This window comes from Cyanistes caeruleus, chromosome 19, assembly GCF_971803275.1.
Source record: "Cyanistes caeruleus chromosome 19, bCyaCae1.hap1.1, whole genome shotgun sequence".
Taxonomy (NCBI): Eukaryota; Metazoa; Chordata; class Aves; order Passeriformes; family Paridae; genus Cyanistes; species Cyanistes caeruleus.
This window is the reverse complement of record NC_141719.1, coordinates 8,929,621-8,956,423: the sequence shown is the minus strand read 5'-3', so window position 1 is coordinate 8,956,423 and position 26,803 is coordinate 8,929,621. Positions and strand designations below refer to the sequence as shown.

Below are 26,803 nucleotides of genomic sequence, written 5' to 3'. Positions count from 1 at the left end.
CTGCTTTACCACAGGAGTAGCTACACATCCATTACTTCAGATTACACTTGCATGTACCTATCACTATTTACTTTTCTAAGTCCATTTCCTCTGTGGGTTCTTCACTGGAGAACAGGAGCATCACATCTGGGACATAAAGCACTGTCCTTACAGCTAAGTGTGATGGATGACACTGAAAGCACATCCATGTTTTCATTCATAAATGTAATTTTGAAAACGAGCACTTTCACTACGAAACTCACACAGAACTTCCCCTTTGTTCTCCTTATTCCACAAGAAACTTTGCAGTTGCCTGGAATTCTTTCAGAGAGGATGTGACAATACTGAGAGCAGAAACTGATGTTCTACCAAGTAAGTGCAGGTGACTCAGCTCAAGCTTATTAAAGGTTTCACAAGAAAATCTGAGGAAAAGCAGTGTATATTTAAAGTTCCCATTGTCCTGGAATGCCAGTTTCTCTCCAACTACTATTTTTCTTCTTCAGACATTTTTAATACACTCTCTGTACTCAACTACACCATTTATTTTCAGCCTCTGAGAACCACATTACTACAAAAATTTGAAAAGGAAACATTTGTTTCTGACCAAAGTTGGGACATGAATGACTATCAGATCTATTGCCTTCTACATTAATCTCCCAAGACAGACTCCTATAAATACTGTGATCTGAGAAAGGGAAAAAAAAAAAATCAAGACTTGAAAGTTTGCCTATTTTCCAAGCTATTTAGACTATATGGTGTAATAAAAGACATTGTCTCCCTTCAAACCTTCAGTTTGTCCTTCAGCTATCCCAGCTGTAGCATGTATTAAATAATATCAACCATCTCAGAAACTTATTTTGCTTCCATGCTTTCTTAATTACTCACTGGCATCAGTCCCTACTATGTCAAAGGTAAGAGAGTGTGTGTGGAGAAGGAATGAGAACGTCATTTGTATACAGAACTCCACCACAGGCCACATATTTCAGCCCTATCAGCATTATCTCAAGCATATGTTTCATATACTGTAATCTGTGCTAGATCCTTTCCTTCCTTTCCTGAGTTTTTCCTCTACACATGTTTAATTTCTTATTAAATCTGTATACAGAATAAAAACATAAAATACATTTCAGTGTATAATTATAATCCGCAATGTACTTTTATAATTCTTTCGGAAAATGATTTCATCTCCAGATCACAAGAACATGACAGCCTGCCTGGCTTTTCCTTAAGCAAAGCAGCACTAACTCCATGAAGATAAGAGCTGCAATTGCTGCTGGGTGATATGGTCTGCGTTCCAAACTGACACACGGAGAATTTGGGGTTTTTAACAGCTGCCCCAGTGCGAGTTCTGCCTAAAATAGCCACAATTATCTCTTCATCTCTCAGAGTTCTTTCTAAAAGCTCATTCCCCTACTTTCCTCTTTTTGTTTTTTTCTCCTTTCTGTTTTAAAAAAAAACCCTTATTTTAATTACACCCCCAACACACACACATAAGTGAAACTAAGAAATTACATTACTCAGAAGTTCCCTAAAAAGTTTGTTAAAATATTTAGGATAAGAAATCGGGGCTAACTTTTTATAACACAACAAAAATTCATTCACAAATGATACTACAAGCCAAAATAAAGACTGGGTGAATTCCTGTTACACTTTTTAAGCTTTACTTCCTTCTTTATTCAATGGTTCTTATACAAAGTCATTAGAAAATGAAACACAATCCAGTGTTTTCTGTAAGGAAAAAGTAACAGCTCCCAGCCTTCAGATCCAAAAGTGGGGACAGCTGAGAGTGAGCTGAATGTTATAGGTAAAGCAACAGCAATTAATATGCAAAGGAGTATTAATGTTGGACCTAATAGATGGCAAAAGCAGATTTGGTTCTATTAGGGAAGAAGAAAGACTCTGAAGACGGGGTGATGGCAGCGAAACTAATATGATTAAAGGAGTCCCTTTGGAGCAACTTCACCGCGAGTAAGATGATGTTAAGAGACATCTAATCTCTCCAAAGTGACTGGAAAAAGCTTATATTGGGGATCACAGACACAGTTCTTGTCAATTACTTTCAAATAAGTCCAGTTCTCACAGCCAGATTAGTTTTTCCCATAAACAAAGTCAGTGGCAGAAGCAGCTTACGCCCAACTCAGCGCCTGAGACAACTTTGTGTGACACGGATATCTACCCACTGCTGCAGGAAATGAATCCCAAACTTTCCAGCACTCTGCTATTCCACATGCCAGGTTTAATAAACTATTATTAGACTTAAATGTAGGCAAATTAGGGGAAAAAATAAAAAAAAAGCCCCAAGATGACTTAATTCTCAGTTGCAAAAAATCCATGAGAAATACAAAACTTATGAGCAACTGTCTTTTCTTAATGATTCTGTGGGAAAAGAAAAGCTGCAGTTACAAAATCTCACTTCTCAGGCTGGAGATCCAAAGGCAGGAAGGTTTCTTTGCAACACTGAGTCCTCTTTCTCAGTCTTGGCTTCTCAAAGTCTCCTCTGGCTGCCCAAATCTCTGTTTGGGAACCAAATGGTTTGCATGGTCCAAACAACTGCTCAAGTACAAAAGCTGCTGTGAGAAAAAACTACCTTGAGCAGCCCATCTAAGCAAATTATTATTGTGCTAAATGAGGATTAAACACAAGAAATAAAGGCTGACAGTATGTAACAGAGCCAAAATGTTACTGCCACTTGCTGCCTTTTCTGGATTGAAGTGTTGTAGTCTCTATTTTGGTAGTGTGGGTAAGAGCACATGAAATAAGAGAGATCTGTATCTATTTCAGAAAGGATGCAGAAGTTTGTATCAATTCCCAGGATGGCCATGCCACAGGACCATGCCCCAAACAAGGGAGCATTTGGTAAAATGACCATTAGTTCACATCCAGGACAACAAACAGAAGGACAACACCAGCTCACACAGTTTCCCAAATGGAACAAAAATACATAAACTGTGTGACAGATTTCATAAAGGTTTAGATGACATATTTGTATGTCCCTTAGATGAAGAAACTGCTGGCCAAGGTGGTGATTTCTATTTCTGTTTCAAAGAAATAACTTAGAATTCTAACTAAGAATATCTGTGCTGAAATAGTGTCATAAAAAGGGTGGGTCATAAGCCCACAGCAATTTGCCTGCAGGGAAAAAATAGACTTGAAAGAAAAAGAAGAAGGTTGGTCACTCACTTTGGCCTATTTAAAATGCCAATAAATGTACTGCGTGTTATTTGGAAGGAAAACATGTGCTCTTCATTTTAAAAAGTAAATTGCATAAGAAAACATAAAGTTGGCAAAAAGTTTAAATTAAAATCTGTTGCTGATGTCTGAAACTCTGCTCCACTTCCAGGCAACAGGGATGAGAAATGGACCGAATGACTACGGCCCAATTAAAAACAATAATAACCCAAATTCCCTTTATTTTCCAGGAGCTCCTGCTTCACCCCCATGAAGCATTTCCTTGGATCAGTTTCTGAGGAAGAGGCTGGAGCATGACAGCATCCTCACCCTCACGGGAAGAGCACACGGAGCTCGCTGTGTCCCTCCTCAGCGCATTACACACCCAACCACATCCACCCAGCGCTCTGCTCCAGCGGCCAGGGCGTTTTACAGTCACAAAAACAAGGCAGTGGAGAGTGAAGATGAAATGCACTCCTAATTTATTCCCCGAGGTGCAGATCTAGAGCTGCTGAGGTGTTGTTTCAGCAGATTACAGTAAGTGACTAAGATGTGCCAGCAGATGAAGCTGCAGTGACCTCCTTGCTCTCCTTGCTGGGAGCACTCGGGCTGCTGGAACAGAGCATCACTGTTAAACACCCCAGAGCTGCTCAAGGGGCTCCTGACAGCTCCTCAAGCTGAGTTTCAGAAGTTTTCTGTGCTGGGTTAACTTGGCTCCAGTCAGAGATGACTGCACAGGGCTCACTTTGCTGTGCTGAATTTTGCTCGCATGTAACATTTTAAAAAACCTACAACAAACCCCCTGAACCTCTGAGCAGCAGCACTGGACGAGGCTGGATGATCCCAAAGATCCTCTCTAGGATAATAACCTCAAATACCAGCCTGTAAGTTCTATTTGAGCACAGATAAGCAGCTTCTGCCTCTGTGTGCCAAGACCTTCTCAGCATTTGCTCCTCCTGAGAACACTGAAATGAGCAGTGTGTGCTGGGGAACATCAGCTGGACCCTTCTGAAAGGGACATTTGTCTCTCTGTGCCTGCCATGGGGTGACAGCGATGGATGAGGCATCCATAACATTTGTTATTGGCCTCTGGATTACTTTTGAAAGGAGATCAGTCCCGTCAAGGGAAAGGCAGTCTGCAGTAAAAACAAATCTCACTTTGATGATGAAGTGAAAGGAAAATAAGGAATGAAGTAGGAACACCCAGTGATTCAGTGGTGACAATGACTCCCTTTTTAGCCATGAGCAGGGCAGTGTCCCAGAAGAGGGGGATGAAGTGTCCTGTCCCAGCCCCACAGTTTATTTACTGTAAAACACCTCAGAGGGGATTATCTGCTGAAAGGGGGAATCCAAACTACTTCGGCTTTCTTGTGAGTAAACAAAGCTTTATCAAATGCTGGCAAACAGATCATACAAGTTTCTATCCCATCACAAAAACAACCAATGCATTTAACATAAAAGAAGTCTGAAAAATAAATATTTGCAGCTCTAAGCTTAAGAAAAAAGTGTAGCTATACGAACTTCAAATGTGTGTAATGTTGATTTATGTTTAGAACAAAATTGGTTTATATTAATGGGTTTTTCTACTGCAGCTTCTGCAAGGGACAACAATCCTTCTCTTAACTGATTTTATTCTGGTTTTCAGAAACTACTGTCATGATTTTTACCCTCTGGACCCTGCCAACCAAAGGCCAGGCACAGTCCTAATGGCTCTCTGATCTTTGTGTCCACAAATCATCCTACTGAGTCTGACTCACTGGTCCCACTATACCTGCATTTCTCCATGCCAAAGGAATTCCAACTGGCCAGTCCAGCCAGCTGGCAGCTATTTGTGGCTCCTTTCTATTGAACTCAATCATGTCCATTTAAACAACTACATTAAAAATATTTTCTATACTATGGCAATTTCAATTAAAATATGCAAAGAATTTATCACCCTTTTTCTCTCTCCTGATTCCTAAAGTCAGTAATTTGCCAATATTATGAATACTATATAAGATGAGATTTCATTTGCAAAGAAAACCAGTGGCACATTATCACATGGGTAATGATGTGGCAGAGCACAAATTCGAAGGAATAAATACTAAACAGCTATTTAGCTTTCACAGCACAATCTGTTACACTGTCAAGTTTAAATGCCTTTTGGGTAAGAACACACAGGCCCATAAATGTGGCATTTAAGGGAGCAGATAAATGAAATGGTGTGAAACGAAGTGAAAATGAACAACAGTTCAGTGACAAGCAGGTTGGGCTCAGCTCCTAAGATCACTCCAAGAGCACAGGGGGCTGTGCAAACCTTTCCAGGGGAAAACATGGAAATTAGCACCCCCACCATTATAAATAGTCCTGGACAGTGGTCTAAGACTTCCTGGAAGCACTAAAATACCACTTTCAATACTCAGAGATGCATTTTATTGTATGCTTATATAGTATTATGTGCACACTGAAGTGTTCTTGTTCTTGAAGGGAAAAAAAATCTCTCCAGAACATTGGTTTTATTGCAGATTTTCTTAAAAAGGAGCCACCTTCATCCTACTTATATATATATTTCTTTCTATATCTTCTAGATTCGACTACATTGCAGGGATGGGGTGAAGTTATTAATACGTTCATAAGTGAAATGTCCTCAGTTGATAAATCAGGTTGGGTATTATCAAGTTTAGGTCTTGGAGGAAAACTGACACAAAACCAAAGCTGCACTCACTAATCTGCAGCTGCACAGCACAAGGGGAAGCTCTTCAGGCTCAGACAGATGAATGTCCAGTGAAAAGCAGCTCAGTAAGAGCAGTGCAGTGACAGTGAAACGTGTGCAGTTCAGCAAGGTCAGATCTCAGGCCCCACGTCCCAGGATTTATGCAAAGGTCTATCAGCTCCATCCCCACACAACCTCAACTCCTCTCACCTTTGCACACTGTACCTCTGACATCTCCCTTGAAAATACCCCCTGGGATTTGTAAAGGGAGGTGTTGAGCTGCAAACTGACATATTCATTTCATTAATTTTAACAGCATTAAGCTGCTTTTAAAGGTTAACCCTCCTTGGTAAGATTCCTTACTTGGGTCATTCCAGCACTGTGTGAGCTCTGAAAACCTCCTCTAACATTTATGAATCTGATAAAAGTTTAACCCTGGGTATTTGTATCCCCCAGGGTCTCACCTTGGTGTGGGGACTGGTTTAATAGCTCCCTACCTGCTGGAGGGCAACATCACTCACCTCTGGCATCCAAACCACAGCCAACACCCCCCTGACCCAACCCCTGCACTGAACACTGGCCCAAGGAAGGTCCAGCACCCTTCAAGATGAGATTTTACTTTTTAGCAATGTATTTGCTCTGTCTTCTCTAATAGTGTTTAGCATTTCCTGAACCACGCTGCAAGAGTTGACTCACTAAGAACAACAGTTACCTTCTACTCAGCTCCACTTCCAACAAAATTAATGAAAAATTAGTCTGTCTGTGTCATTCCTATAAATAAACATGCCTAGGCAACAATTAACAGGTAATTTAACCCCCAAACTGTTCACTGACTCTGGACAATCTGGGGGTTAAATTACCTGTTAATTTAACATTTATTAACATAAATTTACCTGACTCTGTCAGGTATTTCTGAAGGCTGAAAAGAAACAAGCAACACACAGGTATCAAAAAGCTAGTAGGGAAAAGTTGCACTGAAAATATTGGCCTCACTCTGGTTTCTACATCTTAGAAAGGGGCAGCATGTTTTTGAGATCTGCTGTGACATGGCGTTAAGCAAAACACAAAATTTGATGATTTTTCTTCCCAAAAGAAGTGCACTGAAGTAGATCTGGACTTTTACAGAAGCCAGTCTGCTGCCTAAATCCCAGTGAATGTAAATGGCACTTAAGCCAAAAACTGGGCTTAAAAAAAAAGGAGAAGGGGGAAGAAAGAAAATCAGACATCCATTTGAACAGCTCCACAAAGAGCTTAAAATTAACGGAGCTTATTTCCACTTCTTCATTTACATAAGTACATTTGATTCCAATTTAGTTAACGGCAGCTAGAAAGCAGAACTTCATCTAGGTTGGTTATTGCCACTGCCTTCCCAACAAAATGAGTTTTAGTCGAAGGGAAGAGCCTTGAGCTTACACGTGTAACAAAACAAGGCAGAGAACTGGTGAGCCAAAGGATTACTCACCCAGTTGAAACTGAGATAAATGTAAATACATTTTCCATTTCACTCTTCTAAGATCTGTAACAGACTTGGCCCTCTTGCCTTGGAGACTGATCCAGAGCAGTTTCTCCTCCCCTGATTTACCGTATTTGCTTTGAAACAGATTAGTGAGACAAAAATTAAAAATTCCGCCTTCTTTCTCCTCTACTTTTATCTGATGAAAGGAATGTTTACCTTTGTATTCTTCCTTGTGCAAACAAAATTATTTGAATAAAACTGCTAAGGGACCTGTGAGGAAAGGACTAATTTCCTTCTGTCTTTCTACCCAGAATTTTAATGGAGACACTCAAATGGGCACATTACAATCTACATAACTGCATTAATGGAAATTAAATTTGATGGAGATAAGAAAAGAAATCATCCATAAATACCTGTTTAATGCAGTGATCTTTAACTTGTGTGAATAAAATATAAATAAAGTGCAGAGTGGCTAAAAAAAAAAATGAAAATCCACATGTTAATACCATGTTTTCTGCATTGTACAATTCACAGCGATCCATCCCTAAATGATGATTGATGCAAGTGACACCAAACATCTTCCCTGTTTTTCCTTTATGAAAAACTTTAATTTCTCCATTTCAGGATTGAAAGGAAAATATTCCCCTCAGATGAATGTTAAAGATATGTTCAGTTCTGAAACAACATTGGAGTAAAGCTTGTTCTGAAAGTGAGGAAAAGCTGCTGATATTTAAGGATGGGAATTTCCTGCAATGGAATCCAGAAATGGAGCCTAAAGATCTCTGCAGTGGACTGGGAAGAAGCAGCTGTCAATCTCAGAGCATTTTGTGTCCAGCATCCCCTAAGTCAAAGCTTTTAAAAAACATTTGCATTTAAATTTTCCACACATTAAATTTAAAAGCATTAACATTTCCTGAACAATGTGTAATGCTGATTTAAATGCAGACACGATGTAGTACAGATTTAGGGATTACTACATTCATCTCCATGAGGCAGCAAAATTAAATGTATTATAATTTCCAATTTGTTCCCAGAAGAGGAATGCACTGCATTGTCTATGGGAATGTCTTTGCCTGTCAACTATAGAAAAGATTTCACTGTAAGTAAAAGAGCCAAAAGAACCCCATGCCTGAAAAAAACACTTAGAAAAGCATCACACACTTTCATTTTGGATGCATTTGTTGCTCAAAACACGCAACTTTTGAATATTCCCAAGTTCCTCACACATCCCATAAGGGTTTTATGATGACTGTAACAGAAATGGCACTGGACACAAAACCTGACAGGACAAACTAAAGACAAAATGCAGATAAAAAGCCTCAGTAATCAGCTGTCCATGCATAAAATATCTGTTATCCTTAATTTCTGAAGTTCACACTTGTAGGAAAGCCCACTGTGGACAGCAGCTCCCGTTCAGGCCTCTGCCAGGACCTGAGGTGGGCTCCCAGCTCAAATCTCTGCCCTCACTGTTACTGAGGTGAAAAAGAGAAAGTTTTCAAAACTCCAGTATAATCACAAGAAGCCAACTAAGGAAGCCAATGCTGTCAGTCTCTGGGCCAACAACAGAGGATCTCAATGCACCACCTGCCCTGTTCTGCTCTGCTCAAGGATGCCAAGCAGCAGGAACCTCTCTCATTTTTGGTGTCACACTGCTGCAGGGAAGGTGACAGCCTTTAACCAAACATGAAGTCCTTGTTCTCAGCCTCATGACTGGCAATATGTGTGGGCAGGAATCCTGAAATCCAGCAGCTCCAGAAATAAAGGTTGTATCACTCACAGGTTTAGATTTGAAAGAAATAATCAGCTTCTGACTGTACAGATCCCTCATTTCTGCAGGGCAGCAACAGCTGCAGTATTCCTGTTAGTCAGTTGTGGTAAATTCTCATCCTCACATTAGCTGCTTACACAAATAAGATGAAGAATTACACACACACAGCTCCAACTTTTGGCTTTTTCCTTTTTGAACCAATTTCTCATTGGAAGAAACACATTCTAGTAGTCTGTGTTTGGAGACAATCCTGATGTAAAACACATAAATGTGTCATCTTCGTCTGAGCAGGAAAATCCTAGAGAAGGTGATCTAAAAGCACCTCAGGCATCAGGCTGGAATTGAGGGCATCAGGTGCTGGTACCTACTGCCACCCCCACCCAGCTGATGCTGCTTCAAGTGTCCCTCTCTGCACCTTCACCCTTGAGGGCTGCTTGCACAATCCCCATCATCTCCACAGTGGCTCTCCTGACTTCAGAGACCTTTTGGAAGCCTCCTGCTCCACAGCTACCAGTTCAGAAAGATGACATCAATCATAGGATGATCTGTTCAAAACAGATGAAAACTGTGCCTAACATTCCATCTCTTGAAATTGAGAGGGTTTTTGGCTCAGTATCTTCCTCTGGCACCTTTCTGTTGATCTCTGTCCTTTTCATCCTTCTTGGTTTGTCCTTGAATTCAGTTGATGTCACTTCGTTTTCTGAATGACAAATAGGCCACTGCATCCTGGGGCAGGAATTTCTTCAGATTTATTTATGCAACTGTTTTGGATCTACTGTACTCTGAATAAATATTAATACACAGTTTAAATATAAAAATCTAAATACATACTAAACATGCCGACTCTGTGAAACAGCAGTCAAATAAAATAACCCATTTATAAAGGTCCATGTTTATATTTATTACTCTCTCAAATAAAAACCAACCCCAAAACACAACCTCAAAATTGCACTAAAAAATCAGGAAAAATGTACTACTCCTAAACTGAATATTCTGTCAGGGAACAACTGCTGTGGGAAGGGTTTGAAGAAGAAATTGCTGACTGGAGGCAGAGCACCAAATGGAGCTGGCTCCTTTCTCTACATCAGCCTTCTAAGGGGACAGAATTTGCAGATTTTTGAAACCTGCTGCTTTCCTTCTCTGGAAAGCATCATTGTTTTGTACAATCTTACTCTGTGAAAATAAAGAAATCATGTAGCACATTTTTACTAACACAAAGATCAGGGATTTAGTAGAGAGATTGTTCCTTGGATACCTTGAGGTGGTAGTTTTGAAAAATGGTTTCTGATGCACTTGTGGGACAGAGATTTTGGCTCTCCCCACACACAGGCCTAATTACCACATTAATGAAGGCTATGGCTATAAAGGAATAGCAGGGCTGTCTCTGCTAAACCTCCTTCAAACCCAGGCACAGAAAAACAAACATTGCCTTCTGTATAAATGGCTGCTTTAGGAGCCATCACTGATTAATCCTGCATATTCCCTCGCAGCCTCTGATGCCAGAGACACCAAAGAAACCTTATCACAAGGGTTGGTTTGCACAGCTTCAGCAATGAGAGTAATCCACTAAGCATCCCACACAATACTCAGGTAGAGCAGGTAAGAATTAATTGGTACCTTTCCCACCCACCCCCCCAGAATTTCTGATGCTGAAACTGTTTTCCCCTTCATTGAACCAGCTCGGCCTAGACTGGCTTGTCCCGCAGTGACATGTATATTGAATACAAATCAGACAGCAGAGCTTTAAATCTGTGTTGCAGCTCTCATTTCCAATTCGAGAACTGTACTATAATCATAAGCTTCTGGTGGATGAAAGGAAATCAGCTCTCTGAATATTAGCTAATGCCACATTTGCAAGTCCTGAAGAGATCTGTGCTGTTTTAAAAAAAAATAAAATAAAAAAAAAAAAAAAATAGATCATTTCTCGTGAACCTATATATATGAATCGCTTTGTACTGCTCGACTGATAGAAGCGATGCCTGTGCTGGGATTAAACCCTTTTCATCATAAAACCTCATCTGGTTCGGAGTCCAAGTCCATCAAACCTTTTCCCTTTAAAGTCCCGCCTTTGATTCTACATCAATTTATTCAAACCGCAGCTGGGTGGCTGAAAACGAAAGGACAGCATCATTTAAACCAACCATGTTCCTAACTTGAAAGAAGGACTATAATTAAAAAAATGGGCATAAAAGAATGGAAATGGGATAATATTTTTTAATGGTAGTTCAAAGGCCGACAGATGTCAGAGCCTTTGAAGATGTCAGTACACTGAGCAAGGAGTTGCCATTAAATAGTTTGCCTGAGAGGTGAAGCAGCTTTTTAATGACTGAAAAAGCCCTTGCAGACACATCCTTGTGTTTTTAATTTGTCAGAGTTTCTGCAGTATTTTCTGATTAATGACACATGATTATAACTGCATAGCACACATATTTTTATACTTTGTTAAATGAATACTTTATTCCACATTCCTTCAGTGCCAGATAAAAACAGGAAAGCTTTACTACAGAGTCCAAAACTATTCAGATTGCTCAAATATTTATGGTAATTTGAGGGGATTGGCCAGATCCAGAGCTTCTATGTGTTGCTACCTTTTGTTCTTTAATGGAGCTATTACTACTGCCACCACAATGTGCATGCATTAAGTGAGCATGTGACCCAGTAATGCATTGTGCCCTTCTTGTGCCCTAAACAATCAGAGCTTTCATAATTCACTGATGAACAAAGTCATCAAATCAAAATAACATTTAGAAAAATCCCAAGGCTGATCCTGAACAATACAAACAATGGCTGCCAGTGTATTGTAAGTGGAAAATAACTTTTCCAAGGGAAAAAGCATATTGCTAGGAAACCTCATGTTCAGAAGAAAAACACCAATATTTAGAAATGCAGATAAAATCCCCATCTTGGGCTGAGAGAAGATGCTCATGCAACATCCTTCATCTCTCTTAACATATGCAAATTTTTTCTATTTTCTCCACAAATGGAAAATGTAGTAGCCTGAAACATGGGGACAATTTCTTTTGCTGCCAGAAGAAGCTCTCCCATCACTACAATAGCCTTTTGTGGATGCCTGCCAAGCTGAGCAGGTACAGCCCAGGGACAGCCCAGCCCTGGGCAGGGACAGGAAAAGCCTGTGTGCCCTACCTTGTATCACACCTCAGAGCATCACCCACATGAGATCACAGTCATTACAAGGGAATTTGATTAATGTGCTGCTCCTTCTGCTCTTCCAGCCTACATTCAGCTTGTAATTGGATCATAAATAGAAATGTGATGGACTCAGCTAAAAGTGTGCAGAGACTGGAGGTGTTGTAGCAGAGCTTTGTGAAATGAGTTGCTGCTCTGCCCCGAATATTGACAGGATTTCGTAAGAAGGAATATTTGTCTTGTTGCAATCCATATCCACCAGGAATCTCTGTGTAACACCCCCCTTCAGCAACCTCCTGGAGGGGAGGGAGGTGGCTCTGGACACTCACTGCTCCATGGATCTGCAGCAGGAGATGAAGGAAGCCGTGAGCCAGGGGTGTTCTGCTGTGTGTCCCAAACACTGCACAGTTATCCTGCTGCAAAAGCAAGCACTGCAAATTTTGGAAAGGAAAAGAATGTAGCTGCAGAGAGAAAAAACATCATTCTGAAATGGAATTCCCCCACATGTATTTACTGAATGGAAACAGAGCCCTGCTAGGAAGAAGCATGGTGGAGATAGGATTCCACTACAAAGCACATGGAATACTGGACAACTCTGAGTACAGACAATTGTAACCCCATTCCCAACAAACCTGCAGCCTTCCTCCTTCAGTCATCCCACAGTTACCTTCAAAGACACTTTTATTTAAAAAGCAAAACAAACCCTTACCTACCACACATCATTAGCCCACTTGACTTTATCATGAATCTCATGTAAGTTTGGAAACTCAGCCTACATTAATGTTACATTATATACTTTTGCCAGTTTTCCTAGAAAGCAGAGGACACGTGGGAGCAGGCAGGAAGCTGCTGAGCAGGGTGGGGTGGAGCAGCCCCTGGGAACACCTGTCAGCCAGAGAAGAGCTCATTCCCTCTTCCATCCCCATCTCAGGAGCTGGGCAGGTCCTGGATACTCGGGGTGCTTGGGCAGGGACATGCTCTGGATGGAAGAAAGCAAAGGAGAAGGATCTACACATCCAAAAGGCCCTTGTGTCATTGCTGTAGAGAAATCTGTTCAAAATTCAGTTATTATTTTGGTACTGTGGTAAAAATAGCAGAATAAAATGTTCAATTTCAAGCAGTTATGGCTGAGCTGAAATAAACCTTCAGAGAACAAAGAAAAGGCACTTCCTTAAGCTGTGGGACTTTCTACAGAATTCCAAATTAATTACACAAACTAAAGGAATGTTACTCACAAAAAATGCATCAGAATTCTGAATAAGCATTATAAAGTTCTTCTAAAATAGGAAATATTAGACATCCTGAAAAAAAATGTTTTGCTACAAGCCCCATACAAGCAGACAAAGCTGAGCCATTCAGACTCTATCCATTAGAGGGCAATAATACATATACACACACTCAGACACACACATATATATATATATATATATGCATACACACACTCCCTCATGTATCCCAAACTGATTTTAGCAGGAAAAAATTACTATTTTCTGTCTAATATTACCAGTGGTATATTGACAGCTTGAGTCCTGTTCCCTCCACTCTCCCTGCACTCCCCAATAACAGCATCCAACAGATAAAAGGAACAATAACAAATTATACATTAAATTTGCTTTCCCATGAAGGAATCCATGAAATACACATCCTCAGAAGGCTTGCAGTTAGTTTTATAATATTTATAATATTATAAATATAAGAATTTAGTTATTATTAAACTTGAGTAGGCTGAACAACCAGCATGTCTGTAAGCATGGAAATCATTACAGGGGTTCCCAAACTTTGAACAGACAAAAGTGTTCTTCAGGTGCTCATCTCCCACCTCAGTCAAATACTTCTCCTTTTCCTCACAGTGACACAAGAACCCCATAGCAGCAGCCACTGCGGATGTGGCAAGGGGCCAGCACACTTCAGCTGTCTCTCAGAGCTACAGACAAACCATGGAAGGGTTTTTAGATGTTATTAGAGGCACTCCAAGCAGGCAGCTCCTGTGTTGTGTCTTCTGCTTCCCTGCTCCAACCACACCAACCTAGAGAGAAACCATCTGCTGAACCTCGTTTATCTCAGGTCCCCAACCTTCTGCTGCCCCCGCTTGCAGCATCCCACAAGCACAATTATGATACCAGCTCTCAGGGACAGGAACTGTCTGCTGTTCCATGTTTTCACTAACACAACATAGACTCAGACCCCCGAGAGGATTCCAGCAATACAAATAATTACCAGCAGCCCCTAAACTACTGCTTGTCAACATCTCATTAGTTACAGGACTGCTGGAGCTCACAGGCAGCTGGATCAGTCACTTAATGACCAGTAATTCCTGTGAGCATTCACATTCCACTGATTTGTGTTTGGGGTGGCATTTTTCCTTTGGTTTGTTTGTGGGTTTTTTTGCTTGTTTCTGTTTTGTTTGGGTTCTTTAAAAATATATTACTCTGCAATTACCAATCCCTACTTCCTTAAAACCAGCAATTCAGGTTACAATGTCATCTACCAGCTTCATCAACACTGTTCAGCATCCACTGCTGGATAAATACTAATTTTATATAAAACCAGAGGTTTAATTGAAGATCAGAATTTCATAAGATCCAAGATGAAGATGTAGAGTAAGACACTGGTCCTTTAGCTACCCCAGCCAGGACACAGGTGCTCTCCAACCCAGAAATCCCCAAGGATACCAAATACAGCAGAACATGCAGCTTCCTTCAAATCTTCCAGTGTACTCTGTATTTGCAGCAGCTGACTTTCCAAAAATCACTTTCTCCACTGTTTCTCTTTTCTAAATTAATTTTACAGATGCCAGTTCAGCAGAAAGCACAGACTACAAAAGAACTCAAGCTGTCAGAGACAACTTTAGAAGAATTGTATCACCCGTGTGGAAGATGGAGTTCACTCTTCGTGGGATTTTCAGATCTGTTCCAGGTGAAAACACTGTGTCAGAGGGTTTTGTCCCTGGTTTTTTGCCTTTTTTTTTTTCCCCCCTAAAACTATCTTAGTGATGATTTTATGAACTCTGAAGAACAACTTTGAAAACAGAATATTCATGATCAGTCCGATATTTTAGGGGTCAAAAGTGAAGTTTTCTTATTTGTGGTATTTTAGGAGGACTTTCAGACACACGAATACAAATGACTCTGAGACATGTAATTGCAGTTTGAAATATATTGTTTTCTCCATTAAACAGAAATCTACAGCATCCCTGACATCGATTCCTGTCATTTTGTCATGATAAACACTCAGGTATTAAGTACCTTCCACATCATGCCAGGCATGATTCCAATTAGTGCTGAATAGAAGACAAAATGTCAGCTTAATAAGCTTCAATTTGCAGAGTCTTTGAACACTCGATGATATCATCACTTTGCCAATCATTTCTTGTACTTTGGCTGCTTTTTTTCCATCTCACCCTCCCTGTCAAAAGGAAGTCTTTCAAATCCACAGAAAGGGAAGACATGAACAACGTCAGTCATTGGTCTGACTGAGCTAAAAGATCCAAAAATGACTCCCCAATACATCAACAGAGAACTATGATGTGCACAATATTCCCTCAAAGCTAATTTGCTGCCAACATGTTGAGTAATTGGGGGAAAAAAGTCTACTTTAAAGTCATACTGTGAAAAATATTTTCTTGCATGAAATCAACACTAAAGACCTTAAATCACTGTCACAGTCTGTGCCACTCGTTCAAATGAAGAAACAGTTTTTGTTCAGGTAAGGTGACAATCATTTCTTCAAAGGTGGCTGGGCTGAGGAACAGCTCTGCTGTCTGACTCCATACTGAAAATAATCAACATACTTTAAAATAATGGATTTTATTTCTAATTTGTTTCTTAAAAAAAAATAAATTTTCAAAAAGATAAAGACAAATAAGACAAACTGCAGAGAAGGTATGCACAGTTCTGTGAGCTCAAATGTCTGAGGCCAGCACAAGCCCACGGCCCTCAGCTGAGGACTCATGTTGTTTTCTCTATCTGGAATATCCCCAAATGCAGAACCTAAAATCCCTGCTCTTATCTGGGTGTGAGGGAAAACAGAAACACCAAATGGCAGCAGAAAAGACAAGAGATAATGACTCAGGAGGGGACGTGTGGAGCGATCCCAAGGACCACATGGGCTCTGCAGGGCTGTGCCAGCTGCTCCTGCCTGAGAGCCCACAGTTAGAGGTGGGGATGGGAAATGGGCTCTCCTGAGCCGGATCCCTGCAGGATTCTGGTGCTCCCAGAGCACACAGGCAGTGCCCCACGGGCTGCAGCACCCAGGTCCAACAGCTGGCACTGCACTGTGCTGTCCCATCTCCCTGCTGGCACATCCCACAGCAGCACAGGAGCCCTTTGCTGGCACCTCTTTGGTACTCATGGCTCAGAAGTGGCAGGGGACAAACCCCAGCCCAGCCCCTGTGGGGTGTGGTGTGCCCAGAGCTCTGCTGGGAAAGGGGCTGGAGCAGCTTGGAAGGGGATCTGGGATTCCTGGAGCTGGGAGCACACCGGGCATGGCACTGGGTGGGAGCAGGGCTGAAGAAGCACACAGCATTTGGCTGCCCCTCCTTGGGATGGGATAGCAAATTCCCTACTTCTGAGGCAGCAAAGACTTTGAGGAGCTGCTACAGACACTGGGGTTGGGCCAGTGGGGAAACAGCTGCAGAGATTTTAGTGGTGAAATGCTCAAACCTGTGTCTGAGCCAGCAACATCATCCCAGCCCCACCATGGGGGTCTGGGGTTGCTCCCCCTCGCAGCTCCTGTCCCTGAAACAGAGGAAAACCAGAGCAGGCTCCCATTTTTCTCCCTGGCTAAAGCAGCATGTGGAGGAACAGGCAGAGCAGTGGTGGGGCATGCAGGGCAGTGCAATTTGCCATAAGCATCTCAGCTGCAATTTGTTACTGGTTTTCCACTTGAAGGTTCCTTTATAATACTTTAATGTGGGAGCGTGCGGAGCTGTATGGATGGGCTCATATTTCTCAGCTGACATATCTTCAGCCAAAGTATGTCAGCTACAGGAGAGGGCAAGGCTTTGCACTGGCTCTGGGATTTCTTCTTCCCCCATCAGAAACCACATAAAAGAAAAACACAAATAAATCAGCTCTCCAAAATCGCTATTTATTACCTCATCATGAAACCATCTACTGGACCCTGCAGTGGTATTGAGTAATATCATTACTTAAACCATAAAGAGGTTGTATTTATTACTCAAAATTGGGAAAATTAGCATCCATATGGATCTTATTGTTTTACGAGCGGTATTGCTGCCAAAACAAGTGGTGTTAACATTCCAAACTACAGATTGTCACCATTTCTCGCCCAGTGTCTCATTCTTTCACTTGGTATTTAAAATACCTTTGAATTGAGGAACTGAGCAGATCATAGAATCTCTCCTATCAAGATATGTATCATTTAACAGCCAGACTACTGTTCAGAACTTGATTTATGGTGGCAGTGAGTGAATGGAATTAACATCTGATGACCTAAGGAAGAGAGACTAAATTGATTTTGGATAATCTTTCTTTAGAAAAGGGATGAGATAAAAAAGCACACTCTAAGAAATTTAACTACTTAATTTGCAATACATAGCACCTTAGTAGGTAATCACAGACAGGACACCCTAACCTCCATCCCTGGAAAAATGATGGCATAAAACTCCATGAAATTAATTTCCAAGCACAGGAAGCATAAAAGGGTCACTGGGAACAGTAAGCTGGATTAACCAAGGCAAGGCAGGCTTGAATAAAATCATTGTCTTCTGCAGTGAAAGGGGAGAAGTGTCAGTGTCATTTCTCTTGACTTCAGCAAGGTTTTGATAGACTTTAGAGGATCTGTGCAAACTGAAGGGACAGGGACTGGAGGGATGAGCAGAATGTGTGCAGAGATCTCTCTCCAGTGTGAGCAAAGGACTCACTCACAGGGTTTGAACAGGAGGAGTCAAGAGTCAGCCAACAATTGGCACTTCTCAGAGTTCAGATGAGGCTGATAGAGCTGAACATCTGCTCCAAAGCCCTGGATGATGACACAATGACTCTGTGCCACACTGTGGATGGCATTTCCTGGGTAAGGAGGCAGTGTGGAGAGCAGGGTCCCATCCACAGAGACCTCAAACCCTGCAAGCTGAGGAATGGGCCACCAGGACCTGCAGGGAGTTCACCAAGCCAGGTTTATTCAGCCTGGAGAACTAAACACCAAAGAGAAATTGATTTCCTGTCTTCAACTGAACATTAGGAATTGTGGAGAAAACAGAGGCAGACTCCTCTCGAAGGAAGGGCAAGAACCTACAGATCCAAATTTTAACAACAGATACTCCAGCTGCATATCCAGGAAAACAGATTTATAGCTGGATTTATACACTGGATCTATAAAGCACTGGAGCACATGGCTCAAGAAGACTGTGAAATCTCCACCAGTGCAGGTTTTTCAAAACTCAGCTGGACTTGGCCCTGAGCAACATGATTTGGTTTTGAAGTCAGACCTGCTTTGAGCAGGAGGTTGGGCACGGTGACCTCCAGAGGTCCTTCCAACCCAAATTATTCTATGATGCTGTGAAAAAACTCCAGAATGAATGCTGGTCCCCCATTAGAGGATGTCCCTTCAGCACTCAGGGGAATGATTGAAGTGGATGGCACTGCTGTTTTCCAAATTGCTGCACTTGTTCTATGGACTAGGAGAAGTCAACTTCCTTCTATTCAACAACTGTCTCAAACACATTACAAGGTGACATTTTGAAAAAGCAATTTTCAAAGTAACTAAAAACCATTAATTAATTTGTGAGCAAGCATTCCCTCCTCTGTGCAACAGACATTTACTGAGTAAGTTTAATTATAATATTTGGAACAATCCAATATCACAGAGACTACACTCTGAAGATCTGGACAAAATTTGAAACAATATCAACAAGCAAATTCAGTCTGGCTTTGCCATACACTGATCTTCACATAGAAAGCACAAGCTCCTTCAATCAAATCAAGAGATCAATCAAATCAAAATCAAGAGATTTTACTGTAAATCGATCATTTCTGCAGACCAACATCGTATTTTTGCCTCTCTGCTTAGAAATTACATGACACCACCTCAAATGCTGCAGTTACTACCTGTTTGTACTTGATCATTTCTGACTTCAGGATTCCTTAATGTAACTTTAATGTAAGAAATGATTTCACACCATGTACAGCTTATTTTCTATTAGTGTTAATCATTCCTTGCAGCCATCACACACAAACCCTGCCTGCAAAGCCACACCCAGTGGATGTGTTAAAACCTGGCATAAAGATCCTTTACATCTCACTGATGAACAAAACTGATCTCATTTCTGTTCAGAGAAATTAATCTATGTTTATTAACATCAATGCAGGAAATAATCACTTCTTCCTAATCAAGGAGTGATGGTATAAAATAAAATTACTGCCATACAATCTACACTTTTCCCCTAGACAAGTGGAATTATACACTCCACCTTCAGCTGCCAACATTTAAAATGAAACCAAAAAAATATAAAAACATTGATTGCAATGTTATAATAGCTACCAGATATATTTGATTTCATATTAGAGAAACAGAAAGTCCATTTTGTTGAAAAGAACTCCATCTCAGATTCAGAGTTCATATTATGTGATGAGCTAGTTTCTATGGCAACTGCTTTCTCTTTTACATACACTGTAGACAGCACAAAATGTCTGTTGTCTCTTAAGTTATCTTAACATTTTTAATCAGCAGATGATAATTTGCGCACTGTTATGTATGCCTTCCAAAAACGTCTTTAAATATTTCAAGTGCTGGGCAGATTGAAACATAAAAGGAGAGAGTGAAGTCACATCTTCCACCCCAAATCCCTCACAATCCAATTTCAGTCCTAATAAAAAGAGTGAGAGTCGAGGAAAAACACTGGAGACATCAGAGATGATCACCCACTATGGCACAAGGACACTTTGAAGGGTGCATGAAATGAGGAAGTGGCAGATGTTCACAGCTGGATCAACAGGTGTTTGAAAGGTGTCCCCCAGCCCGAGGCAGAGCCAGAGTGGGACACAGGAACACAAATGTGGCAAGGTGGATTCACCTGAGCAGGGATGGGGATGTGCTCAGGAGACCCAGCCCCTGATGGGGAGAACACTGAGCCTGCACTGGCTGCTCCAGTCCAGAGCAAAGGCTCATTTTTAACTCTTATCTCAAAGATTACACCAATGCTGCAGCCCAAACTCTCCCCACAGCCCCCCTGCATTTACTCAAGTGAAAACCAGCTCTGTGGGTTTGCAATACTTGAGTATTTCCACAAGAAACTGTTGCATTTGGCCATTTCACAGCAATGCTGAGTGAAAGCCCGGTGTGAGCATCGCCAAGGGACCCACCACCAGATCCCTGATTTCAGCAGATATTCCCCATCAGTGGCATCCATGGCAGCCCTGAGCCAGCAGACTGTGAGTAACAACCAAGGAAAACCACACAAGTGCAGCAACAAATATTTGGTACTTTAAATACTTTAAATCAACAGTCATGTTCATTATCCTGGGCTGACTGGTGCTAAATTAAACATGCTGCAATATAGCCAAAAGCTTTTGTTTGGGAAAGGCTAAAAGGGAACGGCTGTCTGTCTACAGGAGCCTGACTGGCAGCCCAAGAGCCACTCTCCAAGTAAAATACAACAAACAAATATTTAGATTGCAACTCCAGGATTCAGATTGGCTGCAGAGAAAGCCTGCTTTACACACAGCACATTTCTTCTCACGCCAAAGACATCTTCTGCTAAGAAAAGGAAAGGAAGTAAAAGAAAGAAAATGAGTCATATAATTTACTTATTCCAAATTGTAAACAGAAGTGATTTCAGTAGCACCGTGAGCATCTGAGTATTTCCCAGGCTACCTCTATCTGTACCCTCCAGATCCCCTCAAGCAAATTGCTTCCACTGATACTGGGAGAAAACCATATGGGAACTGGTGTCTGGAGATCTTAAAGCAACTACATGAAACAGAAGAGTTGATCAGTGATTTATCTGTAGGTAACAATAGGTTCTCTCAGATCAAAGTTGAATAGAGTCTCCTATTCTGAAAAAAAAATGCTCCCCAAATCCTTCTTATTAACATAGAACTGCAAAGTTACTGTTGCAGCAGTATTTGTGTACAGACAGAACCTGGGCACGTGTTGGGTATTTAGCTATCACTAAACAAGTAGGTAATGCTTCTATTGGGGTTTTTTCTGTATTTTCTCTTGTCAATAGTTGACAGAGCTCTGCAGCAGACACACAGCAGCACAGCCACCCTTCATACATCTATGGAGCCAAGATAAATGTCCTCTGATTCCCTCACTTGGCTGATACACTAATTATCTACACAGAACCACAAACACAGAACAAGAACCTGCTGCAATGAAAATAACTATCATTTCTGGAATAAAAATAGTGATTGCTACTGTTTTTTTGCTTTAATTCCACAGGCTCAAATTAATTCAGACAAAGCCAGGTGCAAAGCAATAGCTGCAGAAAGATTGTTGATCCCAAGTGCAAAGAAATACATTTCTGAAGAGGAGAAGCCAGAAAAGAAGTGATGAGATGTGCTGTACACGGGACACCAGGGGAGGAGCCACTGTTTTCTGAGAAGGGAAAGCAAACCAGGAAGGTAAAGGCCAAGGGGATCATGGAAAGTTCACAAAGCAAGAGAGGAAAAAAGAAATGGATCCTTCAGCCATGGGATAACACCTTATTAACTCTTCTTACCACCTCCAGCCTGTTTGCTGGGGTTTTTGTAACAAGCTCCGCTCTCAATGTTTGTGTTCACACAGCTTCAGAACTACTCAAGGTTTTTTTTTCCCAACCAATAAGGGTTTCTTGAGAACCCCAAGACACCCCTAAAGAGCACTGATCTCTTAGAGCAGCCTCATTTTTGAGAGCACAAACGTTGCCTGTTAAAATTAAACATGGTGACATCAGTGACACCCGCGGGCAGAACGCGCCCGAGCGCTCCAGCTGCTCTTGACCCAATTATGACTGGATGAACACAGTGGCCTGGCCAATTATCTCAGAACAGAACATGGAAAGAGGATTCAGCTTCCTCATGGAAACTTTCTTTCCTCTCCTTTAGTGCCAAGTGCTGTATTTGATGTTACGGGGGTATACTTTATTTCTTCTTCTTGCCCAAAGGTCAACGGTGGAAGAACGAGCAGGAAAATGATCCAACCCTCTACAGCAGCTGGAACATGGAAATCTTTGAGCTGTTGAGGGCATGTGGCAGATGCTGGGGAGAGGAGGACATTCAAAGGATAAAGGGGAAATATGAGGGCACAACTGGCACCACAGACACCTCAGCCCCTCCGCTTCAGTTATTAAAATTTCCTAACCTTGCTATTTCATTTCACTGAGCAAACTGGGTATATCCTCTGTGACCTGAAGTCTTGCTTCAGAAAATCACTGATTCTGTAGCAAGACTGCTTTCATTAAAACAAAGGAAGGTTTCCATCATGCAAGGAGCTCCCTGTTTTGTGATCTCATGGATAAACTAACGTTACTTAGGGAGGTGCGGAACGAATGAGCAAACTCAAGAATGCTCCCAAAAAAATCCAGATATCTAAATTAAATAGAAGTAGTGATTCAAAACTACCCTTAAAAAAACCCCATAATTCTGTGTGATTAGCTACTGTTTAAAGAATAACATTATGGCAGTTCATAGAAAATGTACAGGATTTAAAAGCATCCAAGAACACAGCATGGCATAAAAGCCTTTGTACTGCTTTGATTTTTATTGACCTACAAGTCAATTTACTCCTCCCCAAGCATTTCAACCCCAGGTGAAAAAATCAGAGCAAGATTCCTAGAAATGGAGAAATCCAAGCGGAATGCAATCGTTATCCAGAAATTTATCATCAACACAAAAGGTGATACGCTTCAGTCAAATTCCTTTCTTGAAAATATATTAGACTTATCCTTCAAAAAGAAATAACATTGTTTTACATTTAACTAAAATCTGGCAAGGTACTCAAGTCTTAATTTTTTTACTCTAGTTGAGATTAAAATGTTAATAAATGTATTTATATTGGAATAAAATATAACTGTTTTGTATAATGTCTTTCACAGTATCTGAAGACCTACGTGAAAGTACAGACCTTGGATATGCAATAAAAAAACTAAATTAATCTTCACAATATTAGTAAAAGAAATTGATCTGCAGTGCTCAGTCATAGCTGTCTTCAGGAATATAGTGAGAAATACGTATTTTAACCATGTATATTAAGAAAAACATATTCTCTACTCTTTCATGTGGAAAAGGATTTACAGTGAATACCTTTAATAACGGTGCTTTCACATCATTCACCCAACACTGAGCAGATAGGTCCTTCAAACCAAGCTACTCATATGTGATTAACACTAATTATTATTTAAATTTTTTAAATAACCCAGCAAATCCACTTTTCATTTCGCCAAGCAAAATGGCCTCCGCTCCTATTTCATCTCACCTTCGCTGGGGCACAAAGCATTCCTAAAAATTACTGCTGTCAAAGATGGTTCCAATTTAACAGGTTTTTAAAATGCAGCGTTGTTAAATACCCATTAAATGACCGAGTTACCTTCGTAAAGCGCCTGAAAAATGTTCCATAAAGGACATTGGCCGTTAGTCAAATCAGATGTCCAAAACACACATTTTTAGTAAACATATGCAAAGATTAAAAAAAAATAAATTAAAAATCTGTGGTATAATTCCATAAGAAACACTAGTGTTGTCTGTTGAACTCACTGCGAAGACAGAGGTGGATCTGAATACAAAGACCACAGGAAGGAACGAAGAGCAATTTATTTTCTCAAATGGAAAAATCTGTGTCCTTGAAAGCTGTGAGAGTCTCACTAGAATTTAAACAAACAATAGCTCTTCTAGGCAAAGCAACTGCCTTTTTTCCCTGATTTACATGTCATTCTCATAGCAGCAATGTTCAAATGAGTGTACAGGGATATTCAAACTACAAAGAAAAGCTCTGTAAAAAGGCCAAACTCTGCTTTTCAGACTGTTCAGATTCCCTCAATAGCTGTGAAAATTCCCAGCTTTCCACAGAGCACCTGTAGTAGCATCGCTGATCCCCCTGCAAACAGAAAGCACAACCAAACTTGGGGCTCCAACCTTTGCCAGAAATGACCCCCAAGAGCACAAACCAGAGCTGGACTTAGAGACACCTCCCAGTTCCCAGGATTTGCTGAAGAGAATCCCTCTCCTTTTTAGTCAGTGTTACAGAGCGACACAGGAACTGGGATGAGCACTGGTGTGTAGACAGAATAAATCCATATAATTCCAAAACTGCCTTTTTTTTTAACGTGCTCTACCTTTGTCCGCAAAAACCAAAACAACAGCAGAAATTCAGGTGAGAGGAGGCTACAACTCTGAAAAGACACTCAAAAACAGATCCAGAGCTGAGATGAATCTATCTTGGGCCAAAAGAAAAAATGCAAAGATAAAAACCAATCCCTTGAACCATTTAAGGCTTTGTTCACTCTTACAATGCAGCGGAAAATAAAAGGCGAGGTTGAATTTTTCTTTTCAGAGGCCACCTGAGTATCCCCTTCCCAAGAGTTCTCACAAAGTATATCCCGCTTTCATTGGAAAACCACAATGGTGGAAATGGAGAAATAAGTCCTGGCTTTGCAATATACTCTCAACCTCCCCCAAGAATCCGTTTGCCCCCTAATGGACTTCCTTAAGCCAGATTTCGATAGTCTGAGTCGTCCATAGTGAAAAACCAAATGATTTCAAAAGTAAATTTTCAATTCAGTTTCATTTAGCTCCATTAGAGGTGTTAGTAAAAGCCACAGCCTACCAGTCTACAGGAAAGTAGAGTGAAAATGCCTCTTAGTCTGAGCCTAACATCTCATAGGGAAGGTGGTGGTGCGCGGAAAACGTGTCATTAAAGATGCTTTACCAAAATGTCCAGTTTGGGTATAAAATAATCCATGCGTGATAAGCAATTCTAACGCTGATCAGGAAAGATTATTTTCTATAAACTCTTTAAACTAGAAAATCACCTTAGTTTTTAGAATATTGCCATTGCAGGCCTTTTTAATAAAGGCTCTTAGGAAAATATACCACGCCATCCTTACAAAATACATTGAAAAAAAGGGAGTAAGATGGTTTTTGAAGTGAAAACTCATAAAGATCATTTTCCATGCTGACAGTGTGCATTTCATCCAGAAGTTTGAAGAGTCAAATGCTACCCCAGCTGGGGGTTATTCTGCCAAATGGCTTCCAACAGTGACCACAGAGATGGAGGATGGGAGGGGTGCGTGTGTGTAGGAAAATAAACGTGATGGTAAGCGACCCCAAACCCACATCATCTTATCAAACATCCGACACACGGAACCAAACGCACAATGCAAATCTAGAATACAAAAACTGAAACAAAAAAAGACATGAACAAAAGGAAATAAAGCCATCTGTGAGTTACCTGCGGAGATTTAAAACAAAAAAAAGCACATGAACGAAGCAGATATAATTCACATGGATTTGCCCAGGAAGGAGAAAAGGAGGGGTGAGTGTGAGGGCTGGGGGGGAAAAAGAACAGATACCTTTTTTTTCTTAAACAAATCCATCATGAAAGAAAATGAGACAAGATTATAAATAGGCCGAGTTATAGCGCACCATGGGATTTTTAATCTGGCTACCTGTGGTTTTTGCAGTTAAAGCCCTATTCAGTAGTGGGAAGGGAGGGGGGAAAGCGGAAAAAGAAAAAAAGAGGAAAAAAAGGAAAACGAAATCACGTTTATGTGCCAGTTTGGCAAATGCTCCCCCAGTGAGCACCACCAACAATGCTGGCAAACAGGAAACACTCATTATCAGCAATTTCTAATAAGCGGACGCCTTTCACGCGTTATTGATCGTTACCTGGCCGTCTCGTTTCCTGCTCTCGTGAGCTTGGCTCTCGTGCTCTGCCATGGTAGCGCAAAGCTGCTTCTCCAGTTTCTCGATCTCCCGTTGATGGTCTCGGACCAGGCAGTCCTGCACTGCGTTGTGCTGCTGGAATAGGTGCGTCTTCTCCTGTTCATGCTCCAGCTTCAGCTCCACTATCTGATTGGACAGGGAGGAGTACAGTTCATCAATAGAACATCCTTGTCGTCATGACAACTCGTCTACAGCTTAATTTCCCCCTTAATTTCATCAAGTTGGCAATTTTATTTTTACGTCACTATTACCTCACCTCTTAAAAAGCCACCGTTAGCGTGACAGAATTCCTCCAGACAATCCCAACAATGGAGACAACCGAGCAAATCCGGCGCATCCTTACCCAATTTGTTGATACAAATGTCGGAAGCGTACAAAAAAAATAATATATAAAAAAAAAAAAAAAAAAAAAAAAAAAGGAAAAAAAAGGGGAGGCATTGTCGCATTGTGTGGCGGGTGCCCTCGTATCCCGCTGCTGCTCCTCAGCAGGGCTGAGGATCCTAAATGGTTAATAGGCAGCCTGCTCGCCCCTTCACTTAAGTATACACACACACAACCCCCCACACCCCAGCAATTAAAGCTTTGCAAGATTTCTTTATGATTTCCAAAGCGAACGCTCTTCCTGCGATATTCCTCAACGCTGGCGCATAGAGTTGTCTTTTTTTTTTTTTCCCCCCTTAAATAAGAAAAAAAAAAGAGCAAGAAAATTATAA

The 26,803-nt window shown here is 41.0% G+C and overlaps 1 protein-coding gene across 34 annotated transcripts in view; it reads right to left on the bottom strand.

Annotated features, from left to right (window-relative positions):
* CEP112 (centrosomal protein 112) overlaps positions 1–26,803 on the bottom strand; it is a 158,216-nt gene that overhangs the window by 58,981 nt on the left and 72,432 nt on the right. For all 34 annotated transcript variants that reach the window (XM_086857562.1, XM_086857564.1, XM_086857563.1 and 31 more), the window contains one exon: positions 26,034–26,216. In XM_086857562.1, the coding sequence (XP_086713688.1) occupies positions 26,034–26,216 (183 nt within the window). The remainder of the gene's footprint in view (positions 1–26,033; positions 26,217–26,803) is intronic.